Source organism: Sander vitreus, chromosome 10 (assembly GCF_031162955.1).
Source record: "Sander vitreus isolate 19-12246 chromosome 10, sanVit1, whole genome shotgun sequence".
In the NCBI taxonomy this organism is placed as follows: Eukaryota; Metazoa; Chordata; class Actinopteri; order Perciformes; family Percidae; genus Sander; species Sander vitreus.
In genome coordinates, this window is record NC_135864.1 from 21,493,879 (window position 1) to 21,508,376 (window position 14,498).

At 42.1% G+C, this 14,498-nt stretch overlaps 1 protein-coding gene across 2 annotated transcripts in view; it reads right to left on the minus strand.

Moving 5' to 3' along the window:
* Positions 1 to 385: 385 nt before the first annotated feature.
* flt4 (fms related receptor tyrosine kinase 4) overlaps positions 386 to 14,498 on the minus strand; it is a 43,367-nt gene continuing 29,254 nt past the window's right edge. For both annotated transcript variants that reach the window (XM_078260895.1, XM_078260896.1), the window contains exons 12-30: positions 14,179 to 14,287; positions 11,703 to 12,062; positions 11,066 to 11,212; positions 10,174 to 10,305; positions 9,555 to 9,661; positions 7,871 to 8,006; positions 7,271 to 7,375; positions 7,054 to 7,167; positions 6,315 to 6,403; positions 5,947 to 6,106; positions 5,736 to 5,830; positions 4,638 to 4,760; positions 4,365 to 4,476; positions 4,035 to 4,134; positions 3,689 to 3,794; positions 3,480 to 3,604; positions 2,440 to 2,560; positions 2,199 to 2,284; positions 386 to 963 (exon numbers count right to left, since the gene is read on the minus strand). In XM_078260895.1, coding sequence (XP_078117021.1) covers positions 744 to 963; positions 2,199 to 2,284; positions 2,440 to 2,560; positions 3,480 to 3,604; positions 3,689 to 3,794; positions 4,035 to 4,134; positions 4,365 to 4,476; positions 4,638 to 4,760; positions 5,736 to 5,830; positions 5,947 to 6,106; positions 6,315 to 6,403; positions 7,054 to 7,167; positions 7,271 to 7,375; positions 7,871 to 8,006; positions 9,555 to 9,661; positions 10,174 to 10,305; positions 11,066 to 11,212; positions 11,703 to 12,062; positions 14,179 to 14,287 — 2,547 coding nt within the window. In that variant the 3' untranslated portion in view covers positions 386 to 743. The remainder of the gene's footprint in view (positions 964 to 2,198; positions 2,285 to 2,439; positions 2,561 to 3,479; positions 3,605 to 3,688; positions 3,795 to 4,034; positions 4,135 to 4,364; positions 4,477 to 4,637; positions 4,761 to 5,735; positions 5,831 to 5,946; positions 6,107 to 6,314; positions 6,404 to 7,053; positions 7,168 to 7,270; positions 7,376 to 7,870; positions 8,007 to 9,554; positions 9,662 to 10,173; positions 10,306 to 11,065; positions 11,213 to 11,702; positions 12,063 to 14,178; positions 14,288 to 14,498) is intronic.

Consider the following 14,498-nt stretch of genomic DNA (forward strand, 5'->3'; position numbering starts at 1 on the left):
TTTTTGATGGGAGCATGTAAGAGGTGGTTCAGCTGCCCCAGCTGTCATCATGCTTACGTCCAGTTCTGATAAGAGGTGATTAGTGTGACTCACACCCTTTTTATTCACCCTACATCCCTCTGTTTACCTTCGTCACTTCTTCCTTGTTCGTGGTATCACGTAACCAAGCATCTCCACCTCCGCTGAATGACACAGATGCACAAATTTCAGCTCGTTTTCCTTGATTGGTCCATTATGTGGATCATCACAGAGCTTTTGGCACTAGCTAGCTGTGGACCTGTAATTCATCACAGCATGACAAATGCAAATTTTCTCTTAGAACATGTACTTCAGTGGAATAATGACAGCTTTGACTTCATATCAATCAGAGAGAGAGAAGGGCGAGGAGAATATACATTTCTTTATTTCTTCCCATATGAGTCATAATTTGTACAAATGAAGGAAGAATATTGTATATTAAAGATAAGTGTGACTAGAAAATACTTTTTTGTTTTTGTCATAATGCTGCCACCCAGTGGCTGGCTAGATGAACTTCAGGCGCATATAGTTCAGTCTGTTGTTGAGGCAGCAGCCCGAGAGGAAGAGAGAAAGAGACGAGTAGAGGTAAGCTCTAGGATCTATAACCTGATCTTTATTAATACATGACTAGTCATTACTGGGATGTTACTTAAGCCTACACGCCCCCTGAGCTGTCCCACTTTTTTTTTTTTTTAACCTCCATTCTCTCGAGCTGCATCTTTGATTTACACATTGGAGGAGGCCGGGCAGAGGGCGTCAGGTGAGGAGAAGAAGTCGCAGAAGCCCTCCTCGGACAGGTGTCCATACTCATTGTTGTAGAAGGTCTGTCCTGAAAGCTGGCTGAAGAAGTTGGGACGGTGCATGGAGCTGCCGGCGCCGCTGCTTCGACCCAGGGAACCATGGGAGGCTGTCAGAGGCTCTGTGCTGCTGCTGCTGCCCATACGACTGCGTTTAGAACAACAACAAAAAACATAATTATGGTCAAGTACTGACAACTGAAGCGGATCGATTAGCACAGTCAGCTATCAGGAGACACCGTCTACAGATACCTGAAGGTACTGTATGTTGGACATAGTGAGTTCATCAACAATTGTTTCTCAACAAGGAAGTTAGTTGAAAACCACAGTCCCTCATTTCCGACTTTAAGCTCTGAACCTGTAACTGTTAAAAGTGAATATTCCTAAGTGATAATGCTAAAAGCTATTCTTCCTGGGGTCCTGCAATCTCATGAAAAAAAACTATTCTTTATAACATTCTTTATGGCTTCAGTTGGAACCCATCGAGCCACAGACAGAGCGGAAAGTCAGAAAGTATTGATAGACAGACTAACACATTGTTGGTTTTGGTCTTTTCATGGGATTTGTTGGCAATAACAAACATAATGGATATTGCCAGCCTTATCCTGTATGTGCTCGTAATCTCAAACTTAAAATAAAAGCTATTAATCATACTTATTTTGACCAAAATATTCCTAAATCTAAGAGAGCCCCTGAGAGTAACCTGAGTCGGTAATAATGAACAATACAATATCTAAATCAATGTGTATAATTCAGGATAGGATAGTTTATACCTTGCCAGTTTTAGCTGTGTCTTTCTGGCAATGTCCAGAAACACTTTTGATACAATATAGCATCACTTTATATATATTTTTTTATTTTTGGCCTTCATTGTCAATGTGGTACTAGATTTCTCTTGTGATATGTTGAACAATGGGGCAGAGGGTAAAATCCTTGTGCCTGATTTGCTTTTCCTGCTCGGAATGTACAATGTGATGAATCATGTACTCACTTCAGAGCGGCTCCTCCTACATCTTTTCTGTAAGTAGGAGTGAGTTGCTGGATAAATGTGTCTTAGTATTCACTTGTAGCATAGAACCTTTTACTGCTCTACGAACATTGTTGAGTCTAACTCTCAAAACTTTGATGAATATGTGGCATGGGTTTAAATGACTCAGACTGTTGCTTACGCTTACTTACCCATACATAAATGTATTCAAATCTACTGTAGTTTCACCACATATAAAGCTGTGAGTGACTTCATTCTACATGCTTCCATCCAGGAGAAAATGACTGTTTTCTCATATTGACTCTGCACTGTGACTAAATCACTGGCTGCATATCTTTTGTGCGTCACTCTCAGTTCCAGACAGCAATATGGCTCAACACTTTTGTATGATTCACCTTTTTGAGACGGCGCCTCTGTGCCTGTGTTCAATTCTCTCAAATTCTTCAGAGGCCAGAACCATCCCGCTGTCTGTCTGGTTGTCCTGGGAAGAGACACAGTTGGACATCATGTGAATTAAATGCCTTCGTTTGACCCTGCTGCTGTGTCTGCAACTATTTTTGGAAACATTTCTCAATGCCGTTTACCAAATGTTACCAGTCACGTTTTCAACAGTTGATGAGAAGATAAAGAGCTTACTTGAGGAGCTTTCTGTCGGTGCATCTCCAGGGGCAACTCTTCAAATGTCTTCACTCTGGGCTGGCATATTTTGGAAGGTCCCACAAACACACAGCCGGCAAAGGGTACGCAGTTATAATACCTGGTCAAGAGGTGTTGAAAGGATTATCACATTAATACATGATGGGGCCTCCTGCTGACATACAAATGAGACAAATAAGATTTTTTTTTTTTTTAAAAGAGCCAAATATGTTTGCATTCAGTAAAAGAAATAGCAGTGTATGAATAATTCATAATTCAACTATTCAATACACAAGATAAGGCAAACATTATCTGAAAATACAGACACCATGGTACATCTGGGTAATTAAAATGTTTTTCTTATACCATAAAACATCTTATTAATAAAAAACTAGTTGATTTAAATTTTAAATAGCCGTATGCTCAATGTCCTGACAGGCTGACAGTGTGTATCACGTCATTAACGTGATGTGGAAAAAAATCTTTAAATGCAACTTTATCTCAGAGTTTTTCCATAATAGCTGTTAAAACCATATATTTACTTTTCAAATCATAATTTCCTTGAAACCTAAAGTATAAATTGAAAGTAAAGTGTAAATTAAAGAAATTTAACCTACAGGCGCCTGGTTAGCTCACCTGGTAGAGCGCCCGCCCATATATAGAGGTTCACTCCTCGACACGGCGGCCGCGGGTTCAACCCGCCTTTCATGTGGAAGTTGTTGATTGGTGCACAAAAAACAGTTACCTCCCACAAAAGATGGCTTCTCAGGGTGTTACACCATTTGCCTGAATATGGTCTAGTACCCAAACGCTGCCTATTATTACATTTTTGCAAGTTAGACAGTGTGCGGGAGTTTTTCTTTGCAACTTTTAAACCCCGTCCAACCAGCGAGAGGAGCTCAGACAAAAACACAAACTCTCTCGTGAAATAACCGTAACTGTTGGAACTTTGGCAGAAAACTGTGTGTTCAAGTAGAAGCATGTTGCTCATATTTAAAGCCTTTAATAGTTGAAGGGATACAGGATATATAAATGAGTACCTGGCGGGTAGAGTGTTGCAGGCTAGTCTCAGTTCCTCCTCAGATGGAGGGCGTGACGAGGCCTGCGAGAACCCATCATCCTCTGAGCTCTGTGAGTGGTTCAGAGGGATGTAGTCCTTCCCATCCTGAAGGGAAAAGAGAGAAGATCAAGAACTGAAAACTCTTTACAAAACTCGCTAGAATTAATGTTTCCCCAGAAGTGAGCTCACAGGTATGCTGTTGTCCTGCAGCAGGTCTCCGAGGATCTGCACCAGGGCAGGGAAGTTTGGTCTTTCTTTGGGTTCACCCTGCCAGCAGGCCAGCATGATGCCATATCTACCAGCAGAGGGCAGCACCGTCACAACAAGGACAACACTGAGGGCTCCAACTTTCCTGTCTCACTAATATAGCTGCAAAAACAAATATACCCTATATCTTCTCCTAAATGTACAAGTTAGTCAAACGTATGATATTTATGAGCATATTCTTGTTTGCCTTTGGGATGGCCTCAAGCAGTTAAAGGACTATAAATTATTTGACAGCAAAAGATGAGAAAAAGAATAAATCAAAGCTTACATTTCAGGGGAGGCAGTCTCAGGAGCCCTCATCCTCACGCCATCTTTTAATTGTTTGCAAAAGTCTTCGTCAATCTGTACGCCCGGGTACGGAGATGCACCTTAGGATGAAGCATTAATTAACATGTCAGAGAAAGGAAAAACAAAGTAATCGTGTGTTTGTTTCACAGTGATGATTTACTCTGCCTCGAAAAGTTCACAAAGAATAATTACCTAATTGCTTCTGGCAGAAACAGAGATTGATAGGCACTTTTAAAATCAACACACTTCGGGAGGAGATTATATTGAAACTCTTTAATTTTTATACAGATGACGAAAAGAGTGTCTTTACCCAGTGAGAAGATTTCCCAGAGGAGAACTCCGAAAGACCACACGTCACTCTGGCTGGTGTACACTTTGTCAAAGATACTCTCTGGAGCCATCCACTTTAATGGCAGACGAGCCTGAGAGAACATTACTTATTAACACCAGACATATAGTCAAATTTACACTAATGACACCTTCCTTTAAATTCACCCCTTATGGGGGTGATGACAACAAAAAGGAGTTTAGTGTTTTCCCGCAGTAAATGGAGATGGCTAAATGGAGCGTGAGGATGCCGTACATTGCCTTTCCTGACGTAGTCGGGGTCTTTGTATATGTCTCTGGCCAGGCCGAAATCACAGATCTTCACAATGTTGTTCTCTGACAGGAGAATGTTCCGGGCTGCCAGGTCTCTGTGGATACACTGTGGATACACACACAACCACACATACATCATAACCTTACGGACAGGTGTGTGGGCATGTGTGTGCCCGTGTATGTTTGCATGCATTGATTCCACTTTGTTTTCTCTGATGAATGAATTACAGATATGATTTGGAGGAAGTATTTGGCTTAATTGATTTCGATAATCTTTTGCCTTAAAATGTGTGTGTGTGTGTGTGTGTGTGTGTGTGTGTGTGTGCCAGTTTGTAACTGGGACTGGACTGTGTCTCATCCTGGCTGAGCTCTGTGGAATCTCTGCAGGAGATCCAACATCATTTACAAAGCTGTCGAGTAAACGCGCCTACAGGGTCAAGACTGTGAGTCATTCAAAACAGTCTGCTTAGAGTACAGTCAGATCGTTGATAGTCATTATAAGTTATGGCCGCTTTTGTCATCACCAGTTTAATTTCATTTTTCACCGGCTGTGGCTGTTAGTAAGTATCAAATCAGCTAACCAACGAATCGAAACAATCCAATAACAGCAGAGATGACAGTTTGCAGAACATGTCACTATTTGGATAACGTGTTTTACAGTGCTGATACATTTAAAAAGAAAATCTCAGCTGTCTGTGAGAACAAAATATTGAATCAAATATGCCCTCTTCAGATCCACAATTTAAGCATCCACAATTTGTTTTCATGTTTTGCAGCTGTGAGTAGCTTCTCAATGTTTATGGTTAATAGTGTCCATCAACAGCACATGCAAAAAAACAAAATCTATTGGATTTAATAAAGGAATGTTTTTTAATTTAATTGTGTAAACACACTGCATACTCAAAACCTGCTAAGCATTAGTATGCAGTACGGGGCCGTGGCACAGCTCTCGTTTATGGTCACATGGTCAATTAACAAGCACGATGGACTGAAAAGCGAAATGACCCAGACTACAGCCTGCTGCCTCTGAGACCAATCTCCAGCGTATTCACTAATTCTCTTTGTAAAGCTGACAATTAACCTTTCTGGAGGCCAGGAACTCCATCCCACGAGCCACCTGGAAACTGTAGCAAATTAGATCTTCTATTGTCAGAGGAGTTTCCCACAAGTCCTCCACTGGAGAGAGAAGATGAAGGGCAGGGTCAGTCACGGTAAGAAAAAGAAGGAGAAATTAAACTACAATTGTAACAAGACAATGAGTTAAATACTCTTGTAAATTAAAGCAGCCTTACTTTTCTCCCCAGCAGGATTCTCAGTGGGCGTGTTGGACGGTGGACTCTGAGGATTGGTGAGTGGGGAGGATGGGGGAGAAGGCGGGTGGCGAGCTTTTTGGTCCATTTGACCCGCCTCAATCATCCGTCTCACCTGGCTCTGAGTTTTAGGAGAGCGATCCTGAGCGGGGAAACAATTTAATGCATCATCTCCGAAATCAATATGTATATATTTTCAGTTTCAGAATACATGTGTCATAGGTTTGTGAGAAGTAAAATACTGTTTGATAAAGGATGGACAGAAATATCGGCTCTACTAAAGCAAAGAAGATTCTCTACAAACAAAAAAGTGGTAGACAGTGCTTCGGTGTCTGTAGTGCTTGGGATACCCTGTATGGGAGGAAGAACTCTCTCTTGGCTCGTAGGAAGTTGGACAGATTCCCATACTTGCAGTATTCCACTATCACCATCAGTGGACCTGGTGATACAGACAGCTTTTATCATCACAGTACTGTGTGAAAAAGGCTACACATATTTTAACACACTTTCTTTACATGGTAAAACACATTACAATGATCTCTGCCTCTTGTTAAGGGACTCTTTTCTTTTCTTTACACCATATTCAAAAGAGTGAGAGCTGGCATTCTGTAAGCATTTCCTGGCTGCGTTTAGCTGCAAGGCTAAATTGCTGCTTTTGTTTAAGGTAAACATGGTTAAACATTTCAAGATGTGTATCCCTCAGAAAGGTGCTCTATAGATCAAATGGATGTATGGACATAAACGTAGGGGTGTCAACGAAAAAGAGAGGCAGCTGTTTGACTTTCTCAGTTGGTTTGCTCTAAAAAAGCTGTAGGGGGTAGACCAAATAATGTAAACACACATAGAAGAGATTTCAATACAAACAGCAGAGCTGGAAAGAGTTTGTCTGTACCCAAACTGTAGGTGTATGTTTAAAAAAAAAAAAAAACATCAGTAATATTCTACCTAAATTTAAAATGACTATAAAGAAGAGCAATGCTCAGACGTTAAAACTAACTAACAGGGACATGATGAACATAAACAACATGTGTTGATATATAGGACGTCTAAACCCACACAATATATGAGATGAGTAGATGTAAATCTCACCATTTGGTTTGGTGCAGGCGCCTAACAGGTTCACTACATTCAGATGGTTACCAATGTGAATCAGTATCTTTAACTCTGACATCAAGGCCTTGTGCTCACTGGCTGTGGACCCATCTGAGACACACACACACACACACACACACACACATTGGAACATAATGCATAAAATACATCTGGTTGTTTAGCTACAATACTCATACATAAAGACAAATCTCACCTTTCAGCATCTTGACAGCCACTGTGTCCAAACTGTTGCTCTTGCTGACGCCGTAGATTGATGCCTCAATTACTTTTCCGAAGGCCCCATGGCCTAAAACCTTTCCTATGTCAGAAGAAAGAACAGGAACAACCACAGAATATTCATGCTCATTGATCTATGCAGGCTTTGTGTTTTAGTCTCATTGGAATACATAAACAGTTGGGGTCGGGAGTGCTTGCAAAATGTAAATGCATATGGCATCCATATAGACAATGGGGGAGGAATTGGAATCTCAACTGCAGCATTCGGAAACAACATGTTCCCATGAGTCGGGAACTGTCGTGGAACAGATGCTTTTCCTCGGGGCGTTTTTAAAAATCCGTGCTGGGAATGAACACATATGTAACATTAGCACTTTACTTGGCAGCACTTTACCCGACTGGCTGCGATCCAAAGTTATGCCATTAAGGATTCTGGAAATGGAAAACTAATCCGTTACATCCATCTATTCACTCTCATCCCCGCCTGCATATTTCCCTCGCAAACCCCCTCACTCCCATTCACTCGTTTATCCCAACATCCATCCATCCTTTTCTCCCACCCTTCCCGACTGCTCACCCAGTCGGAGTCTGTCTCTGGAGATCTCCCACTGCGAGGAGTCGTAGGGCAGGTATTCACACTGCTCATCCAGAGGCACCTCGCCCGGATCCATAATGATTGACAGATAGCCCGTCTTTATGTCTGCCGGGTTAACCTGAAGTTCAGACAGAGAAAGAGTGTCAACCACAATGATATATTGCAACAAGTGACCACTGTAGTCTGTAGTAAACATGTAATTCTGCCAGCTGTGATAGCTACATTTTGGGAACATCATACGTAGGAGGATTCAAAAAAAAACCTGCTTTTATCACATTAGATGAGTCAAAAATTAATTGTGATCAAGCTGGAAGCAAAGTAGATTGTCATAGCTCCTGAAAAGTTAACTGTACAAACTTTTCATCCATTGACAATTTCAAAGCATATTGCAGCAGTAGCCGTTTTACTATTGGATGGCTTTCAAGGCCAGCTGCTGGCACGTAGGCATAATAAAGACATTGTGTAGTTACAGTAAACACCTGTAGCCGTCAGCAGCAGGAATATGTACATTCCATCTGCAGTCTACAGTTTTTGACGTACAGCGTGTCATTTTACACACAGATTGCACAGCGGGTTCATTTACGGTTTAAATCTGCATACACAACGAGATTTAATGGTAACCGACTCCCTGTGCCTTTTCTACACAATTAAGAACTGTTTTGCACGTGTTTCAAGTTTATACAGTGAGATTATTCATAAAGCAGTGACTACTTTTATTTAAAGCAAATTTCCAAACACCATTTCTTCTTCATAATCTAAACATGTCATCTTAGCAAGATAATGACAGTTTATTGAAGTGGCTTGTTGAGTATTTACAGTAGTGGCATTGTTGGTGTTACAATAACTAAAGTTCCAGTCTCTCTTACAATTTAAACACCACATGCGATCAAAAGCATATTTAGGATGCTGTATATTAGTATGTGAAGTTCAGTATATTTATATTACTATTATAGATATTAACATAATGCTAATATTTAGTAGGCTATTTCCTGTATGGCGTACTGTATTTTTTGTTTTTGTTTTCCTCTCAGAGACAATGTTTTCTTCAGAAAGTCATCTGAGCCTCTCCTCTTAGCTCAATAAACTGCCTGCTGCTTTTAAAGGGTTACAGATGTTGAGAGGAGCTGATGTGATGTGATTGGCTATTATTGGAGGTCACCCCAGGACTCAATATTCTTATATTTTTATATGAATGTTGTTTTTTTTTCCTTTCTTTTTTCGTTGTGGTTGAGAGGGGGGCACATTTTAATACCTCACTTAGGGCACAAGTGAACAAGGGGGCAAGTAAGATAAAGCTACTGTGGGAAAGTGGAAAGAAAAAGAGCCATCTCTTAATTAATTTGTTAATGACAGCACCAAACTGTGAAGTCACTGTGGAGCGACTGTGTGAGACAATTTAATGAGCGACCAAGTGTAGAAAAATAAAAAGCAATTTGGTCCTCATTAAAGACGTGCTACGACTAATTGGACTTGCTCCCAGCGGATATCAGTAACTCTCTCAGTGGGTGATCTGCAGACTGTCTCAGAGATCAAACAGGTTGTGCTCTAACGCCGACAGACATGTTGTGAGCCGGAGGTTAACATGTCTCCGTCACAGTCGGTCAGTTTCTCTCACAAACCCACGGACACAAACACAGACACACGGTGAAAAGTGGTGCCCTCTGACCCGCTTCACATTGCAGAAGATGAGGATGAGCAAGGCCCAGAAGAAAACAGCGATGACTCCAGTCCCGATGAGAATAACAATCTCCACATTGGCCTTGTCACTTGAACCTTGATAGAAAGAAAGGAATGAAGTCATGTTTAGATGCAACTGTTGTATCTGAAACCACTCTATCCTCTCACGTCTCTCTTTGATGACATTACACTTTACCAACTGTAGGGGGTGCTATATTACAAACTATTGAACCTTCTCGCAAACTCCTTTAGGTTAGGTCATTGTGCTAAACAGTCATTTAATCAACTCAGTCATTCATCATAAGACCACTTCCAGCAAACCCATTCATATATTCATCCTGAATATAAAACGTCCCAGCAGTCAATGACTTTGATTTTTACTGTGGAGAGCTGTATACAATAAAAGCACAAAAACTACAGCTGCAGTGAAAAGTGGGAGGGGTGAATGACTAAAATCCAGACATGTACATTTTGTGTGTGAGGGCAACTGGGATTTCAGGCCTGAGCGCACTCGAAAAAAGCATTGAGTGTGTGTGAGTGGATTCAGGTCTCTTTGAGATTGTATCCAGCGATCTGTTTCTGTATGTGTGGGTGCGCGGCTGTCTCACCGATGACCCGGACGGCGGCTGATGAGTGGACACAGCCACGCTGGTTGCAGGCAGTGCAGGTGTAAAGGCCGGCGTCCTCCTCTGTAACCCTCTGGATACTCAGCGTGCGGTTTGAGTCCTGTAGCTGGATCCCTGAATAGCGGCACACACAGCGCCACACTTCAATATACCACTTCAGGTCTCACATCATAAATCCAGCAACTTTCTCAACAGTGTTTCTTGAATTTCTGTCACACCTCTGGTATTCAATTTATAATGTTAACATATAAACTCTGTCATCCTGTGAGGCGAGCCCCATGCCCCAGCAGCCATGATGAGTGAACCCTGAGCATCAGCTTTCACTCAGACTCATATTGACCCCCCCCCCACACACCTACTCAGATACACACTGAGAAAGCTAATGAGCCATGACTATCGTCCTGCAGGGTTTTATGCGTGGGTGTGTTTGTGTGTGAGTGGGTGTGTAATGGCATATGTGCAACAAACATCCATACAAGCATTCTTCTCACTGGTTCTGTTTGGCACATTTGTTGAGTGTGCGGGTGGGTTGGTGGGTGGTTGTGTAGCTGTTGGTTTTCAATAGCTGGATTGCCATTCATCATGACGGAAATTGCAACAAAAAAACAGCTACATCTGCCAAAAGCTGTCGATCGTCGAGTAAATATTAACAACGCTTATCGTTTCTGCTCTTTTATCTAATGTGAAGCCAGAATGTGGAAGACTTTCAAGGGAATTCCCCCGAACAGAGCATGAACTCTCATGCGACACAAGCCCTGCTAAACTGATATTCAGAGGGGCAAACTTCATGAGTAACTGTTGGTGTGGGTGGACGGGTGGGCAGCTGCACTGTTGTGTTAACGTGTGCATCACCTGTGTAGGTGTATTCACACACCTGACATTTGGTGGAGAGGCTGGTTGTCTTTGAACCAGGAGAGGAGGGGTAGAGGTCTGCCCTCTACGTCGCACTCCATGCGCAGAGACCCAGTCACATTCACTGTCTGGTTGGTGAGGCTGAGCTTGTATCGAGGCGCCTCTGGGGCTATAGAGAGAGAGAGGGGCCAAAAGAGAGGGAGAAGGGAAATCAACACTATGACTTGTCTGCACAAACAGTGCAACCCAAGAACCATCAATGTACATGATATTTATTCACCGAAGGGTCTCGTAAGATTGATAAAAAAAGGGCAAAACAAAAAATCCCATTAAAATGTACATCTGTGCTCCAGGCATTGATGCAAGGTTACAGCACACAATATGAATGAAGCAGGAATTTGTTTGTTCAGCTCTGTTTCCTGTCACTAGATGCTGTGCAAACACCAGGTACTCTCTCCATCACATGTGTAAAGGTAGGTATCGGGCTGCATGGGCTTTGTGAGTGCGTGTAATTTTAAGCCTGCAGCATCTCAGCATCAGCGCCACTGCTTTGTGTTTCAGCTACCAAGGGTTGAGCATTTCTCTATAATTAGCTGTGATTGAGAGTGACTACTCTGGGCGATGTGTGTATGTCTGTGTCTGGAGCTTTTATCTCTCACCTTTCACAGAGACGTATCTGAACAGGCACTGTTTCTCCCCGCTCCGCCTGCTCTGAGCCTCACATACATAATGACCCTCATCCTGCAGCTGTATGGAGGGGATGGTAAAGTCTAGGACCCAGCTGTTGGAGTGGTCCTGGAAGGAGAGCTGGCCGTCAAGGGTGTTCGCGTAGAGGTGCACGCTCCTGCAGTCCAACTCCTGGGGCTTGCCCTGTTCGTCCTGCAGGGCCTGGGGGTCAAGGCGGTACCACTGCAGCTGCTCGTAGGTGTAATTGTCAGCGCTGCAGCACAGGGACACTTTCTCCTGCTCCAGGGGATTCTCCGAGGGCTGAACGTCCACACTGAACCCCTCAGGGATGGCTATGAAGATACAGAGAAAGGCAGGTGGCGCGGTTAGGTAACCTCGCAAGACAGAGCTTGTGCACTGGACATTACTGTAATGAGAATTATTCCTTAAAGGGTTGGTTTACCCAAATTACAAAAACACTTTTCTAATTTAAAACCCATGGTGCTCACTGAACGTTCAATAATCCATCCATGTACACACACACACACACACACACACACACACACACACACATACATACATATACTGTACAAAGTAATGTTGCTGCTGATTTTTCTAAACATAATTTTCCAATGCTGGGAGAACCACAAATTGTATTCACTTCCATTGTAATGGGGTGAACCTCAGGGACACATATCATAAAACAAATAAAACCACCATCTACACTACATCCACACCACTAGAGGGGATTTTGGCAGAACAGACCCTTTAATTCTTCTGTGTTTTGCGTTCTTTGTTGTCAGATGCAGGGTGAATTTGAACCGGACCACTGTGAACCCAGATTTACTTTTTTAGTGGTCACTAGGCCTACTTATTCTTTCATGTTTTGTTAAAAACCATATTCATTACTAAATCACATTAGTTGTTTGTAATAATCAGCCTAAGAATGCAGTGCACAGATCATATTAACCAGCGATAACTAAGGATGTTAAGTTTCTGTATGGGAGGGGCGGGGTCATTTGAACTGTTCTGTGCTGAAGTGATGCAAAGGCTCATGGAAAAAAATGTTTTGCTGATGGTTTCTGTGCACATGTGTTTTAATAATGTTCTGTTAATGTTTGGGGTGTGCATTTATGTTATCTGGGATTTAGTTTTGTATGGTTGATTTAGTGTTCATATTTATTTACATTTATTGTTGCTTCATGACCGAGACCCGGGTCGGGACTGATGAGGTCTGGGCAGTCTGCTCATCATGCAAAAGTATTGTGTGGCACGTGCGTGGGTTTGAAGCTACTAACTTTATTACCCGAGTGAAACTTTCCGTGCAATACAAAACATTGGAAGATTACAGAGTAGTGTTGCTGTCCTATCTTTAACACTGGAACAAATGTATTGAGTACGTTGTTCTAAAATTTATACTGAGATAAAGGAAGATAAATAGTATCTGTATGACTGAATTATTGCTAGAAGTGATGAGTAGCCTAACGTTTTGTGTTTATGTTTCTTTGGATGTTTAAAGCTGTAGTGCGTAGCTACTGTCTCCCCCATGAGGAATTCTAAGTAATGACAACTAAACTGTCGGCACGTCCACATGATAAAAGCCTTCCGTGATCGCGCACCACCCCCACCCCTCCTCCACGCAGTTGCTAGTAGCCAAGGAGGACACGGAGGATTAAAAAAATACCATGGACTCTTTAAAAGAGATCATTTAGTGCGTTCCATTCGTACTTGGAAGTCGGATTTTCCGAGGTCAAAGTCGGAAATGCCCCCTGACCTCGGATTGCCGAGCTCGGAACTCGGGCAACCACGAGACCCCGAGCAAAAAATCCAACATGGCTGTTCTGTTTATCAACAGTTGTAAAAGCTGTAGTAACATACACTTCTGTGTTATTTGTGTCTCACTAAATCAGTCGTACATGCAGTCCTGTCCAACTTCTAACACGTTGCTACGCTGTTTGTGTGCACAAAAAAAGCTAATGAAAACAATGAAAATCTAACTTGTAAATGGAAGGCATTCAACTCGGGTGTGACGTAATTCACCGAGGTATATGGAACGCACTATTATTTTCACTCGAAAGTCACCGGAGGACACCAGTTTCTGAACATAGCCATACTGAGAAATACAGAGAGAGTTGTGTGGAGCTGATAGTCTTAATTAGCTTTGTATCAACTCATTCGGCAATGGCTCAAATGTAACAGACATTCCTTAATATAAAAAAGTTACACACTAAAGCTTTAACTTAACATGCTTATTGTAGACAACATGACTCCAGAAACAAATTATTTATGTTTACTAATGATTTTTAGTAATGACTACTAATGTAAACTTGATTTTTCTACTGCACCAACTTACCACTCTGTGTTAATACAACTTAGTTTCACCCTGTGTAAAAACTTAGATGGTTTAAGGCAACGGGTTTCCACGCAAATTTCTAGTAAAGTCAACTAATTTGCGGATAACATACTTACTGGTTACATAGAAGTAGATCAGCCACTCATCTTTGCCAACTTTATTTTCAGCAGAACACTTGTACATGACGGAAACACTGGCGTTGCCAATCTGAAGCCTGCTGACTGTCTGTGAGTTGAGAAAAGGTGGATGAGACTTGAATTCATATGGAGGACACACGCATATTCTCAAATGAAAGGGCAGTCTGCTGTCATGCAAAACGTTGTGAGCTGACACAAACTAGATTTTGTGCCGACAAGGCAACAGGAAGCAAACTCACCCAGGTGTGACTGAAAAACCATCAGGACTTTGCATGTGTGCGTTTTTCTGTGTGTGATAA